General features: G+C 36.3%; 1 protein-coding gene across 1 annotated transcript in view; it reads right to left on the bottom strand.

Annotated features, from left to right (window-relative positions):
- Positions 1-13,755, bottom strand: part of KIF13A (kinesin family member 13A) — a 173,462-nt gene that overhangs the window by 57,242 nt on the left and 102,465 nt on the right. Inside the window, 5 exon segments of the mRNA XM_016155861.2 lie at positions 3,518-3,630; positions 4,313-4,447; positions 6,084-6,171; positions 8,768-8,948; positions 9,831-9,923. Of these exon segments, the coding sequence (XP_016011347.2) occupies positions 3,518-3,630; positions 4,313-4,447; positions 6,084-6,171; positions 8,768-8,948; positions 9,831-9,923 (610 nt within the window).

Raw genomic sequence — 13,755 nt, 5'->3', positions numbered from 1 at the left:
AAGCTGGTGGTCCTTTACCCCTCTCCTCCTTTCTCCTTCTTGTTTGGAACACAGACATGGATACAATGCTTGGAATGGTAGAGCCATCCTGAGGGCATGAGGATGACATGCACACACACACACAGGAGTAGCAGAGCTATGTGTCTAAGACCATTTCTAAGGTGCTGTGCCAACTTCTAAACTTCTTATTAAGTGAGTAAAATCAATGCATTATTTGGTTGTCACTGTGGCTTGTTTCTGTTGCTTACAACAGAATGTAGTACCTGGCTTTTAAAGAATTAGATGAAAGATGATGAAGGTAGTGGGTCTGAGTTTTGTAAACTTTCCCGGTAAGTCCCCACTCTTAACAGTAAAAGAGAAATACAAAGAATATATGGAGCAAAATACGAGGAAAAGACAGTATCACCACCTGACAAGAAAGAAAACTATTATACCTACAGCATGGCCTCATTTTCATTCACCACTGTTTTCTGGTGGCTAATGCAAATCATTAAACTCAAATAAGGTTCATCTCATGAGTTATCTATCATTCCCAATCTCATTTCCAGCTCAATTGCTGTGGTGTAATAATAAAGTATATACTAACATCTCCAAAAACAAGTTCTTTTGGATATTTGTCCCAGAGATTTTAATTTATAACTAGAATTCTGCCATCAAGTAAGCTCAGAGAGTAAGTTATATGGGATTCATTAATGCAGGACTCCTCAGAGCTTTTAGTGTTGTGAATGTCCAAATGAAGGTTTTACAAGTAGCCTTTCTTAAAACTATTGATCCAGGGGTCCTTTGCTTCCCAAAGCTACTTGAGGAACTGGTATTTCACAAAATGCTTTGGGAAGCACTGAGGCAATAAAGGCACAGATCTCAAAAGATGTGGCTATTCCCCCACCAGTGGGCATATTTTTGCTCTGTCCTTTATGGGTCTCTCATGTTAAATGTAAAGACATTTATTCAGATTTTTTTCACATACTTGGACCCTACAACATACAAATGGTAAGTTAACAAGGACCCTCACCTGCCCTTAAATAATGGAAAGAAGCATGTCATTTTCATTCTCCCTAGGTACAAATACATATTCAGTCATTCAGGAAACACCCATTTAAGTGACATTTCCAAGAGGAAATGAAGATGAGTCATGAAATGTACTCAAGAAGAAGGAGGACTGAATCACATGAAACATTTGAAACATTAAGTTTATATTATTACATTATAATGTAAATTATATAACAAAACCCTAGGGGTAACATATATTAATATCCCTAGAATAAGTTTGGTAGAACCCATTTTTGTAAATATTTAGTATATACTTTATTATAAACCACAGTAATTTAAATGGAAATGAGACTGGGAAAGATACTCATTAGATGAAGATTGTTTGCATTTAATGACTAGCCATTGCTGAGAATAAAATGGAACCATTTTCAGTGGTACTCCTTGGGACATAAGAGCGTTCCATGACCTAAATGAGTTCTCAGGGAAGCTAAACCAGCCAGACTCCAGCAGAAAGAAAAGGTTTCCTCATTCCACCCTTAACAGACAGGTGGAGCAGCAGACGAATTTTTCAGATGTACTCCCCTGTGAAGATGGTATTCAGACGACTTAAACCTATGGAGCCCTGAACAGGCAGGCCATGGAGGTACAGTCACGCAGCACCTTAGCTCTCCAAATGAAGGAATAATGCGTGCTTTAAAGCTCTTATGAGCTTAAGGAGAGATAAAGCTCCTAAATCCATAGCCCATTAAGCAGACACTAACGTCTGTGTGATGTCCCTGACAGGTCTGCTTAAGAGGATTATTAATGTCCCATCCAAAAGAAGCCCAAATAAGAGGCTGAGAGAAGGCTTAGGAAACATGTCACGTCAGAGACTTCTTTAACACTCAGCTGGGCACTGATTTTAAGGCTTAAGAAGCTATATGTGGAGCTATCAGGCAGGAGTTTCAATTTGTTATTTTACTTTATTAGTACATACTTATATTGAGCTTGCCATGTGCTAAGCACTGTCCTACGAGGTCAATAATAACTAGTGATCATTACACATCAAGGCTATACTCTGAGTTTCCACAAATTCACAGCACATAATTTCCAGTGTTTTCTTACAAGCCGAGCTAGCAGGCAAAGGACTGGCATGGCTAAGCAACAGTAAACAAATCTCTAGGACAGGTAACAATCTTTCCTTTGGTACCTGCTCTCTCACTCTCATTTCTGCTTTCCCATCCTGGTTCCCATCCTGGAATGCAGAGCTGTAGTGCCAGCCTGGGCTCCCATAATGCTTTGTCATGAAATATAGCAAAATCCTTTGTTATTAGAGCAAGAGACAGGATGACTGAAAGATTAGTTCCCTAAAGCACCAGTCTTTGCAATGAGTGTGGCTGTGTCTATCTGATAGTCTAATTTTAAACTTTGATATACTAAAATTATAACGTGTTGATATTGTTTTAAAATGCAAGCTGCACAAACATGTTCCTGAACATATTGCCTCCTGTCACCTTCTGTCCTAAACAAAACCCCAAGTCACATCTCAACAGAAGAATGTTACAAGTACAAACTAAACCACTTTTTGCTAAACTTGGAATAAAGACAACGATTATGCTATTTATATGGATTATAAAAACAACAGCTACAACAATATTTATTCAGTCCATCCTACATGCCAGGCATTGCTCTAAGCACATTATGGGCATTTAATCTCCAATAATTCTATGAAGTAGGTACTATTATTATCCCCATTTTACAGATGGAGAAATAAAGCAAGAGGTAAAATCACTTGCCCATGATACATGCATATCTAGAAAGTGGTGGAAGCAGAATTAAACTCAGGCAGTGTGGCTTGAATGCATTCTCTTAAATGCACACTCCGCTCTCTCTCATGTTGGAAAGCAGCGAGACTTCCTCTTGCATGCCAAGAGCCATCTGAGACACTGTACTAGTGAAAGAACAAGTCTTTCATTTGTCTGTGCCTCTGCTCCACACTCCACATGGGATGTCTTTATCTCCTTTGTCTACCTGGCAAACCCCTACACATCATGTACCACTCTGCTCTCTTTCAGCCTCACTGCATCACTGGGCACACTGGAGAGCACTAAGGCAAAGAGTGAGATTGCAATATGGCAATTATTCAATAACTACTAATTTTTTTTTTTGAGGTATTGATGTTTAAACAGTATTAGCCTTACAAAGGAATTCAAAGCAGATATTCTCTTCAGAGTAAGCCCCCAAGTTAATTGACTGTATGATCTGATCCATGAAATTGTGATTTGCATTTATCTAAGACCACACTACATATAATGATAGAACAAATGTTCGTACAATGTTTGAGCAGGGCTGCACCATGTAGCTTTACTTAAACTTCATGCATCTCAATAAAGGCAAGCTGCTGTTTTTGCTCAACCTAGTTTACTAAAGCGGCATAGACTCTGAACCACCCGTGATTAGAGCCATCTGACCCCTAATATTGCAACGAGTCCCCCCAGGCACACAGGAAGTTGGATGTGATGCTTCAGCTTAGCACCAGCCACCTTACTTGTTAATGTTGCTGCCTTCTTTCAGTCGCTCTCCTGCAGCTCCTGTTTTAGATACTCTTTCGCTACCAGCCAGGTCTACCAAGCTCACCTTACTGACTTTCTCTCCAGAGTTCTAGTCATAGGAAACAAGAGAGAAACAATACACGTAAATGTAAAAAACACACATATTTCTACATATATGTCAGCACTATAACTGAGAGCAACCTGAGTAACCATCTTCTACAAGGCAAACTTCTCACGATCTTAAAGAGAGAGAAGAGTTATCTGGACTAGCAAGTTCATAGTAATAAGTTAAATTGGTGTGGTCGTTTTGTTTTGCAGCTAGGTAGAAGTATACTCAGCTTTCCAGAATATAGTCAGAAAGCTAAAGATTTTATGTACCTATGAGGAAATACTAGGACATGAGGATTCCTGTGCATTCAGGTCAAATCCTCCTCTTCTGAGAAAACATTCATCAGGCTAAATGTTGTGGTTTCTTCTTTAACATTCCTTAATGACCATGAGGTAGACTCAGTTGTTTTTAGGGGAATGTTAGTATGAAAGGATATATATTAAAAACCACATGGTGACGTCATCATGCCCTATAGAAAGTTCACACAAGAAATCCAATATATTTTTTTAAAGTTATATATTGAGGAAGACCTAGGAAATTGAATGGTTTAAGCTCAGTAGCTCATCTAGTAAGTAAAGAGCACGCATAAAATCCTCAGCAGCTGAACCCAACCATGATACACGTCACCTCTGCAAATATTTTGAGCTCTTACTGCCACCAAAGGACCTTCCCAGTCCCTCACCCCAGACTGTAAGTCATAAAGTGTCTGTGTGATTATGATGTTGAACACGGCATGGGAGCGGCTACTTTCTTCATTCATGTTGGTTGCAGCTACCGTCCGAGATTTATTTCCCTCAGACATCAATGACTCAATATCCTAGAGGCAAAGCATAAGGAAAATATTATAAGCAAAAACTTATGAACACAGTCCTGCCCACCAAGTGTATGTATTAATTATGATCCCTCTGACGCATTAGTCACCACCCTCCCATAAAAACCACCCTGCCTGTCCTCCATCGACCATGGTTTGAGCTCCCACCTCCCTCAGTGCTTTCTATGTATGAAATGTTTTCCACATCCTTTCCAATCTGCAATTGCCTTCTTTCTGTCAAGCATCTATTTTTCTCCTTTGCAAGTTCCTAAAGGAGAAAAGAGCTAACATTCATTGAGCACCCCAGATACTCTATAATGACAGCAGTTTCTTCAATCCATTGTAATTCTCTGGGCTTAACTGTGTGCAGTGATCTACTGCCCACTTATGTGCCTCTCTCCTCTACTACTGTGCCTCTTCTAGGACAGGGAATTCTCCTTATTCACCTACGTACTACTGCCTCAGAACATCTGGAACCTATGGGCTCTTATACAATGTTTGATAAGTGAACTTTATAAAAGCAGCATTTTCTTGATTGTACATACAAGGACACTGAAGTTCACGGAAGTCAAATAACTTTTTCCACATCTAGTAAGAGACAGAGCTGGGATATAAATCACAAGCTCCCTGGCTCTTAATAACAAGTGAAAGGAGGAGATGGACACTGAACCAATCACACTGAGCTACAAACCAGGGCTGATTTAGCACTTTTATGTCAGAGAATCTCCATTCATTTCAAAATCTAAGTGTTTTAAAAGTGATGATTACACTCTATTTTTGACTTCTTTAATACCAAAAATGGCTTTATTTTTTAATTAAAAATTTATTTTCTATTTTTTTAAATTATAGCTGACATATAATATTATATTAGTTTCAGGTGTACAACAAAGTGATTAGACATTTAGAGAACTTACAAAGTGATCACCCTGATAAGTCTGAAAAATGTCTTCATTTCAATGGCTAGAGTTACCTAACAGATTAATTTTAGTTGTATCAAGTCTGAGGTGATGATAGGCCAGCCACCAACACATACACAGCACAACTAAGTAACTATAAGGGTGTATTCACTCATTCATTTGTTACCATTCTTCAGCAACAGATAGCAGTTTGTTTTATGAGATTTCCAAAGCAATGAAAATAAAAACAAGGGCAAAAACATCAAGTCAGGAGGTAAGAAGGCATAAAAATCAAGGAGGAGGAAAACGAAAGAGAGAGAATCAGTTCAGAAAAATAGAAGAAACAGAAGAGTGAAAAGTAATGGAAACTAAGGCATGAGACCCTATCAAAGAGAGAGGTGGAATTAGCTACTAAATATTGTTTACATTTGTCCAGATTTATCTAGAAAGACATCACTGGTAACCTTAAGAACAGTTTCAAGAGAGTGGTGTTAGTGAAAATATTCAGCAAGCTCAAAATGTTGGGCTTCTTAGCTACATCGTAAAACCTTCATAACAAGGCAGGTTGAAGAGTGTGATTAAAGGCCCTTTTTTTCTGTTTGAGGTGTACTGATACTGGGTTTTGGAGACCATGAATGGTATTAATATGCTATAAAACATTCACACAAAAATATATTGAGTATCACTTACACACTCCGATTTACTGCCAGTTATTTAATGACAGTAAAAAAAAACCCAACACTTACCTCAAAACTAGTGACAGCCAGCTGGGATAAGCCATCTACATATGGTCCCAAAACTTTATGCTCTCGAACTTTAAGAGATTGTCTACTCCTTTGGGAGGAAGGAAAAAGGAATGAATGAATCAAAGCAAACTTGGAGGCTTTTCTTTTTTTTTAAGTACTCATAAACCAATACTGTAGTTTCAAAAGAACTGTTTTTAATGATCAAAAAAAATCCTAAATCTACTTTACTTAGATTAGCAAAACAGCATGAGGAATGTCTTTTATACTCTGATTTATATTTAAAGTAAATTACTATTTAAAAAATTCTATCTCTACTCCCAAACTAAATAGCCAGCACACAGAATACTAGGTTAGGCCAAGTTGCTTTAGCAAATGAACTTCCGTTTTCAAGTAAGAGGAAAAGAAAAGAAAACAAAGCAATAAACATGTCACAAATGAATTTAACCTTAAGGCTATTTTATAAATAAGCACATTCTCAGTATATAATATTTTAAAAGTTCTGAGTAAGTAGTGAACAATATTTTAATTATTTTTTTCAAGTCTGTTTGACTTATGCTGCTTCTATGCTGATAATTTTATATAGAAAGTGATATCATAGTACAGAAGTTGTTTGTAGTTACTGATATTTATCCTACATTTAGAATTGGCTCTGCTGGTGAAGATTTTAGAGTTCTTTTGAATTTTAAATAGCAAACATGGTTTGATATCCATCTGAATAGTTTATCGACAGATGATTGAGATTAAAAGAAAAGCTATACATATTATGACCATGTTGTATATGGCATCAAATATTAAACAAGAGTCAATGCTTGGCATCGCTCATGTACGGAAAAAGGGAACAAAGGACCACTGAGTGCTTCCCAAAGTCTTGGCATTGTTTCCTAAGAACTTTAGAGTTACCCCACTTAATCTTAGAAAAAACTCTACAAAGTAACCTTATTTAGTAACTATTTAAGGATGAAAAATTCAATATGATTATGAGCAGTTCTGCTATACTCTAAACAAGAGCAGACCAAATACATGTCTGCAAGAGAGCTACTTTGATACACACAGATTTAGAACTCTGCTCACTCTGCCTGCACAGCCAGAGAGTCTTTAATGGTATTCATGAGCACGAAAGAGTAAATCTAGCATAATACCCAGTGCTTGTGATGGTGTCTAACATCTGGAATCCTTGTACACTGATGCTGGCAGTATAAACTGCCACAACCACTTTAGAAAACAGTAGGACAGTGCCTAATAAAGTTGAAGATTCAGTATTTGTGACCCACAATTCTAGAAACGCCCACATTTGAAAACCAGAACTGTATCAGAATACTCAGAGGAGCACCATAATGATAAAAACAACACAACAAAAGACAAGAGATGGGATAAAAAAATTATGCTATAATCATAAAATAGAATACTAAAAAGTAGTGAAAATTAACGCATTCTTACTTCATACATGAGAACAAATGAATCACTAAGGGGAAAACTAGCAAGTCACCAAAGGACACATATACTATAACGCCGCTTACAAAGTTGAAAATTATGCAAAATTATGTTTAAACTTTAAAGAAGAAGAAGATAATGAGAAACATAAAATTCATAATAGTAGTTACCTTGGGGGAAGAATGGGATTCAAGAGGAATATATATGGGGCTTCAAAAATATTAGTCATATTCCACTTACTAAGCCAAATGGTGAATAGGGGAGTCACTGATTTTATTATTTATATCTTACACATATTATAAATGTTCTCTCATATGCATTAAATAGTTCATAACTTTAAAGTAAATATAAACATTTCCTATGGTTGGGTCACTTCCTTGGCACCCATAATTTTAATCTTATACCTTTGACTATACAGCCGCTAAAAGCATTTAAAATATTTTTTACTGACATGAGAAAATGTTCATTATGTTACACAAAATATTCAGGATATTGAATTGCATTTAGAGAATGATCTCAACACACACACACACACATAAATTTGAAACACAGGATCGAAATGCATCCAAATATTAAGAGTGGTGGTATTAAAGGTCATTTTAATTTCTTCTTACATTTTGCCTATTTTCTAAATTTTATATAAGTATATGTTATTTTTAAATCAGTAAGAAAATTTAATTAAAAAAGTAAATGGCCTTTTCCTTCATCTATAAACTAATTCATCTAGTTTTTATCACCTAGTTTTTAAAAATATAGATGCCTGGGTTTTTTCGAGGGTCTACTAAATCCCAGTCTCTGTGGGTAGAGCTCAGGCCAGTGTATCCTCAAAAAATCTTCTACATGATTCCAGTGCACAGCCTAGGAAGAGAACGACTTGCCTAAGCTGGGTCTTTGCAATTCTTCAACCGTTTCTCTCCAGTTTAGAGGTGCTGCTTTCTGATATAAATAGAAAGGCTACTGGGTCATTTTAAACTTAACTTTAATGAATAAAACTATGGTGGCAAAAATAATACTGATAGTAAAAATGATTTTTTAAAAATGGCATATATAAACAACTTTATACATGAATATAGGATAAACTAAGTATACTGGGTATACCAACAGACTTTGAGAGCTGATGATTTCTCAGCAAGTGAAGTGAAACCACAGTAGTGACCCAGCGCTCAAATAAATATAGTCACTTCCAATTTTAACTTCAGGATCATTTAACATTATTACCCTCTGTATAAGCTTAGTTTCAACCACTAACTTACCCTTTGGGATCTAAAAGATCCCGAACTTTCTCATTATAAATTTCCATATAGGATACTTCAACTTTAAAGGTCTGTGACTCATTTTGCTCCAGAGAGATCCTTTTAAATAAAGCACAGCAGAGCCTTGGAATAAGGCCCAGCTGCTCAGCATTGCCCATCATGGAGAAGGATTTTCCTGAGCCTAGAGAATTGAAAGTGGAAAGAAAGGAGGGTAGAAAAGGAAGCAAAATACGATCATACAACTTTTCTACATATGTCAGCTAAGGTCACACAGCAGAAGTGGCAAATGTGGCCCTCAAACTTTGCCTTCGGCCAACAAGGCTACTATTTTTTTTTATGACACTCACGGCCTCCCGGTTTGACTCTCATCGTAACATTAAAAGGGCACCTCATTTACAGGTCGATGTATATAAATATAACCACTAAAAATAGTATGTATAGTAAATATATGAGCCATTTGTTATCAAGTAATATTAACAGTATTTACCCCCCAAATATTTTGTTTATGCTTTGATATATATTCTCTCATCTCGAGTCTCTTAGTTGTCCTGTGATATGACAATAGGCAGTGTTATGATTTATTCCAACTTTAGAGTAGAAATAATGGTGCTCAGAGAGTAATGGCTGAGACACTAGTATGTTTTTGTTTTGCTTGTTTCAACCAACTGTGTCACAAGCCTAGGTTTAGTCATCTATCATCATTTTGTATCTTAGTGAGAGTCTTCTGTATAGTATGATACTAAGTTTTTTTTTGTTTTTTACTATGACATTTATACTGAGAAACCGATCATTATTTTTCTAGTTCAAATACAGGTTAAACTATAATTTAGGAAAATGACATTTAATAGTTTGAAACTAGCTTTGCTCATTAACACCAAAGTTACTCAATGACCAAAACTGTTAAATTGTCAAAAAGAGGGTTAGAGGGTTACTGCTGATCATCTAATTCAGTTAAACCCACAAAGTCAGAAGCCTTTTTCTGCTGTTTCCCTAAGTGTTTTTATTTCTCTTTTAAGAAATGTACATTTAATATGACTGGCTGGAAATAAAAGCAGCTACTTACCTGTCTGTCCATATGCAAAAATACAAGCATTATACCCCTGAAAGGCTTTTTCAAGAATTCCTTCTCCGAGACACTTGAAAACTACTTCTTGACCTAAAAAAAGAAAAAGAAAAACTTTTTCTTGACATATTTGTATTAATAACTAAGTCCCAGTTACTGGCATTCTTTAATCCAAAAAGATGTTAAAAGTGTATTGCGTGTCTACTATATGTAGTATAAGTATTAAAAGCTTAATGAATGCAATTTTATTTACTCTTCTGAACTATAACTCCATACCTGGATCAATTTAGGATTCTACCCATTGCTTCCTTCTAAGACATTTCTCTAGGCATTAAAGTTTTCTTTCCATATGGACACAGCCATAAAATTTGGTTAGTTTCTTCTCATGAGTTCATATTAAAATGTCACTAAACATGAATGCTCTGATTTCCCGTTCTGGATTCTGAGCTTGCGATGAGCAGAGGCTATGTCAAACACATCTTGGATGTGCATGCACCCCTGCACCTAGCATGGTGCTAAGTACCTGCCAGGTGCTGAGAAACTGTTTATTGCTGGTGGAAGTAATGTGTTGAGCACAAGCACCTCTCACCTGTGTTCCCATGAGAGGGTTAGAGACAAGTTCTCCGTGAGCCTATCTACAGCTTACTGCAGCTCTTGGGAGCGCTTTGTCGTGCGCTATATACACTATGGTAGTGTCTGTAGCATCCAGCTGAACAGTAAAAGTATGAAAATCTTTTTAAACACTGAGGTGGCATTTACTACCCTTTGAAATTGGTGACTTTTTAACATTCATTCTGCATCAGAGAATTAAAACAATATTCTTCTTCCACTGTGCTCTTATAGTCCTTAGAATATTCACTATTATAGCATTTGCAGAAACTACTGGTTTAAATACTTTCCTCCACTGTAATGAGAACTCCGATTGATGTCAGAGACTATAATCTGTTTATCTTTGTAATCCTGGAGCCTAGTACAAAATGCTTAATAAAATTTGTTGAAAGAATCGAATCAGTCAGTTTAACCTTTTTATCCTACATGACAATTCCTTTCACATTTGGAAATAATGCAACATAAAATAAGCTTCTGGGTGTAAGTTTTTCTTTTCTGCAAAGTTGGATCTGAGTTCAGCAGCCCCTTGTTATACTATGACATAGCATGGATGCAGAATAGGACTCTTAAAAATGTGTAAACATGAAACAAGAATATTTTTGACCATTATATTGGTGAAAAATAAAATTCCAACATGAAATAGAGCTAGATTGAGGAAACAGGTATTTTAATAAGCTACTGTTGGGAGAATAAATGATTGCAGCCATTCTGAAGGAAAACCTCATAGCACCTATAAAAGGGAATATGCCCACACTCTGACCCACAATGAAGCATTTACCCTACAGACACACTACTACAAGGGGCTCATGTAAAGGGATGCTCATGGCAGCATTATTTATAGTATTGTAAGTTTGAATCAACTTAAAATGTCCATTAGTGAGGGAGTGGATAAGTACAATGTGACTATTTTATATGATAGAATATTACAAGTAAAAAAAAAAATCTGTGTGTAAATAATGCTAGAATTCAAAAACACTGTTCAATTGGGGAAAAAAGTCATGTTTGGACTGTACATGTAATGTAAAACTTCTGTCAAAAAGTGTGTGTGAGTGTGTGTGAATATGAGAGAGAAATGTCTGTGAGTACTAAGGTTAAAAAATGGAGAAGAAAATATACCAAATTTATATAACCTTATTTCTTTATTTCTGACTTCTAACATCCAGCACACAGCCTGGTATCTAAGTGGTATTTAAAACATGTTGACAGAATTTGTGGATTTTCTTAAATAGTAAGAGGCTTTCCTAAACACACAGGTTTGTTGTGAAGACTACCTAAAGATGTGTGTGTGCACACACATACACTATGAGAATAAAGTATTGTTAAAATTATTATCCACTAAACACACACTTTCAAGATTGCTTTTATGTTACAGTTAAGTATGATAAAGTCTTGTGCTAAAATATTTGACCCATCCTTTTGCTGATCTTTCATACACATCAATATTTTTTTACTCATATGGTTTCTCAAAGGACTTTCCTTATTCCACATGTAATCCCAAGGCCCATGCCAAGAGGCAGGCCTTAAATCTGGAACTGGGCCCTGTAGTGTAGAAAACTGGGAATGAAACACCGCCTGCGCTCAGATTTGTGAGATGGATCATGGTTCTCAGCCAGACCGAAGTGCTGTTCCAAGGCATTCTAAAATCACTGCTTTCTTGCCACAAGCAGATGAATGGAGCAATCATGTTTGATTGCCCACACTGGTTAACCAACCCCCAGGAAGGGAGTGGGGTGAGGGTGGGGACAAGACACTTTAAGACTTGGCTAGGTCAAAAATTATGATTTTAATTCATGATTTCAATTTATATTTAGTAACTTGGGGAAAAAAAGGCAAGAACTTGAATTGATGAAAGGACTCAACTGCAGAGAAGCACTGTGGTCAAAGCTTTTACCATGACTACGCAGAGCCTGAGGTCATTAACCAATCAAGAGTTGATATCTGTTCCTGTATCAGGGAGTGAAACGTAATACTTCTGATTTCTGCTCCCTATACTGAGAAGGCTGGAATTACAAGGAATTATGAGGAATTATTTTCACAATGTTCTTTCAATCACAATGTTCTTTTTTCCTTGGTAGGACTGACCTTTTAAACTAAAGATAGTTTAAAAAGAAAAAAAAGAATGTTACAACTACATGACATAGGTCCGTGATGTCAATTAAAAAAAAACAAAAACACAACAGGATGTGTATACTAAAAGTGCATGAGAAATAAACCAAACGATCAAAGGATTCTTCAGGATATAAAAAATATGAGAATAAATTTCAGTTTAGCCTATATATTATTGCATATACTAAATAGGATATGAATTGACCTATTGAGTTTGTATAATTTTGTTATTTATGCAACTAAGAAGAAAGAAGAGAATTTTTATTAACTGCCCTGTATGCAATGCATTTTACATATTTTGTCACTGAATCCCTGCAATATCCAGGAATGGATCAAGAAGGGGACTGGGACTCTGAAAGAATAAGGCATTTGCCCAGGATCACGTCACTAGTGAGTAGCAGGGCCTGGATCTACCTGTATTGGTGCCCGAACGTTAAGGCTGATGCCCATCCATAATAGGTGACTCATGCTGCGCGACCCTGGGTATCAGCTGCTCTCTCCTCTGGTCTCCATGGTATTTTTTATGATCTCCCAGAATTCATCACACTGCAATATATTTTTCTTCTACCACTGCATTGTGATTTTCTTTGAAAACAGGAGTTGTTGCACCTTAGCAGAGTACCTGGCACACAGTAGGCACTCTTACTGAATTCGTCCTCTGTTGACACTGCTGTTTTCAGATTAATATGTATTTACTTGGGGAGCCTTTTTCTCATTTATGATGACTGAGGCATCAAAATATTGCTTGTTGAACTTAAAAAGAAACGTTTAGTTGCATTAGAGGTTTCTGAAGTTCTAATGAGCCCATAAAGACTACTATAGCCTCTGTTAAATAAGGCACTGGGGCTTCAATAGACATGTCGACATTATATATATCTATTAATTGGATAATTTTGATAAAAATCAGAGATTACACTTTTACTGACACCCACAGTAACCTCCTGAAACTTGAAACGAAATATATGTGACCCAAAAAAATAAATGAGCCTTTCTGATTTCCAACACATACATACGCTTTCCAAAAAGTCAAGTTCTTTTAGTCGAATATTTAGTTACATTTGACAGACAGAAGATAATTCAAGTTTAACACATTTAATAAAATTTCAGTTATAACCAGAAAAGGAAAATTCTAGAAAACACGAAATGGAATATGAAAAAGTAGAAAATAATTATTTTGTGTTTCTGGAAAGAATTTTTCTCCTTTCGATCC

The sequence above is a fragment of the Rousettus aegyptiacus genome, unplaced genomic scaffold, assembly GCF_014176215.1.
Source record: "Rousettus aegyptiacus isolate mRouAeg1 unplaced genomic scaffold, mRouAeg1.p scaffold_m13_p_1, whole genome shotgun sequence".
Lineage (NCBI taxonomy): Eukaryota > Metazoa > Chordata > Mammalia > Chiroptera > Pteropodidae > Rousettus > Rousettus aegyptiacus.
This window is presented reverse-complemented; position numbering and strand designations above follow the sequence as displayed.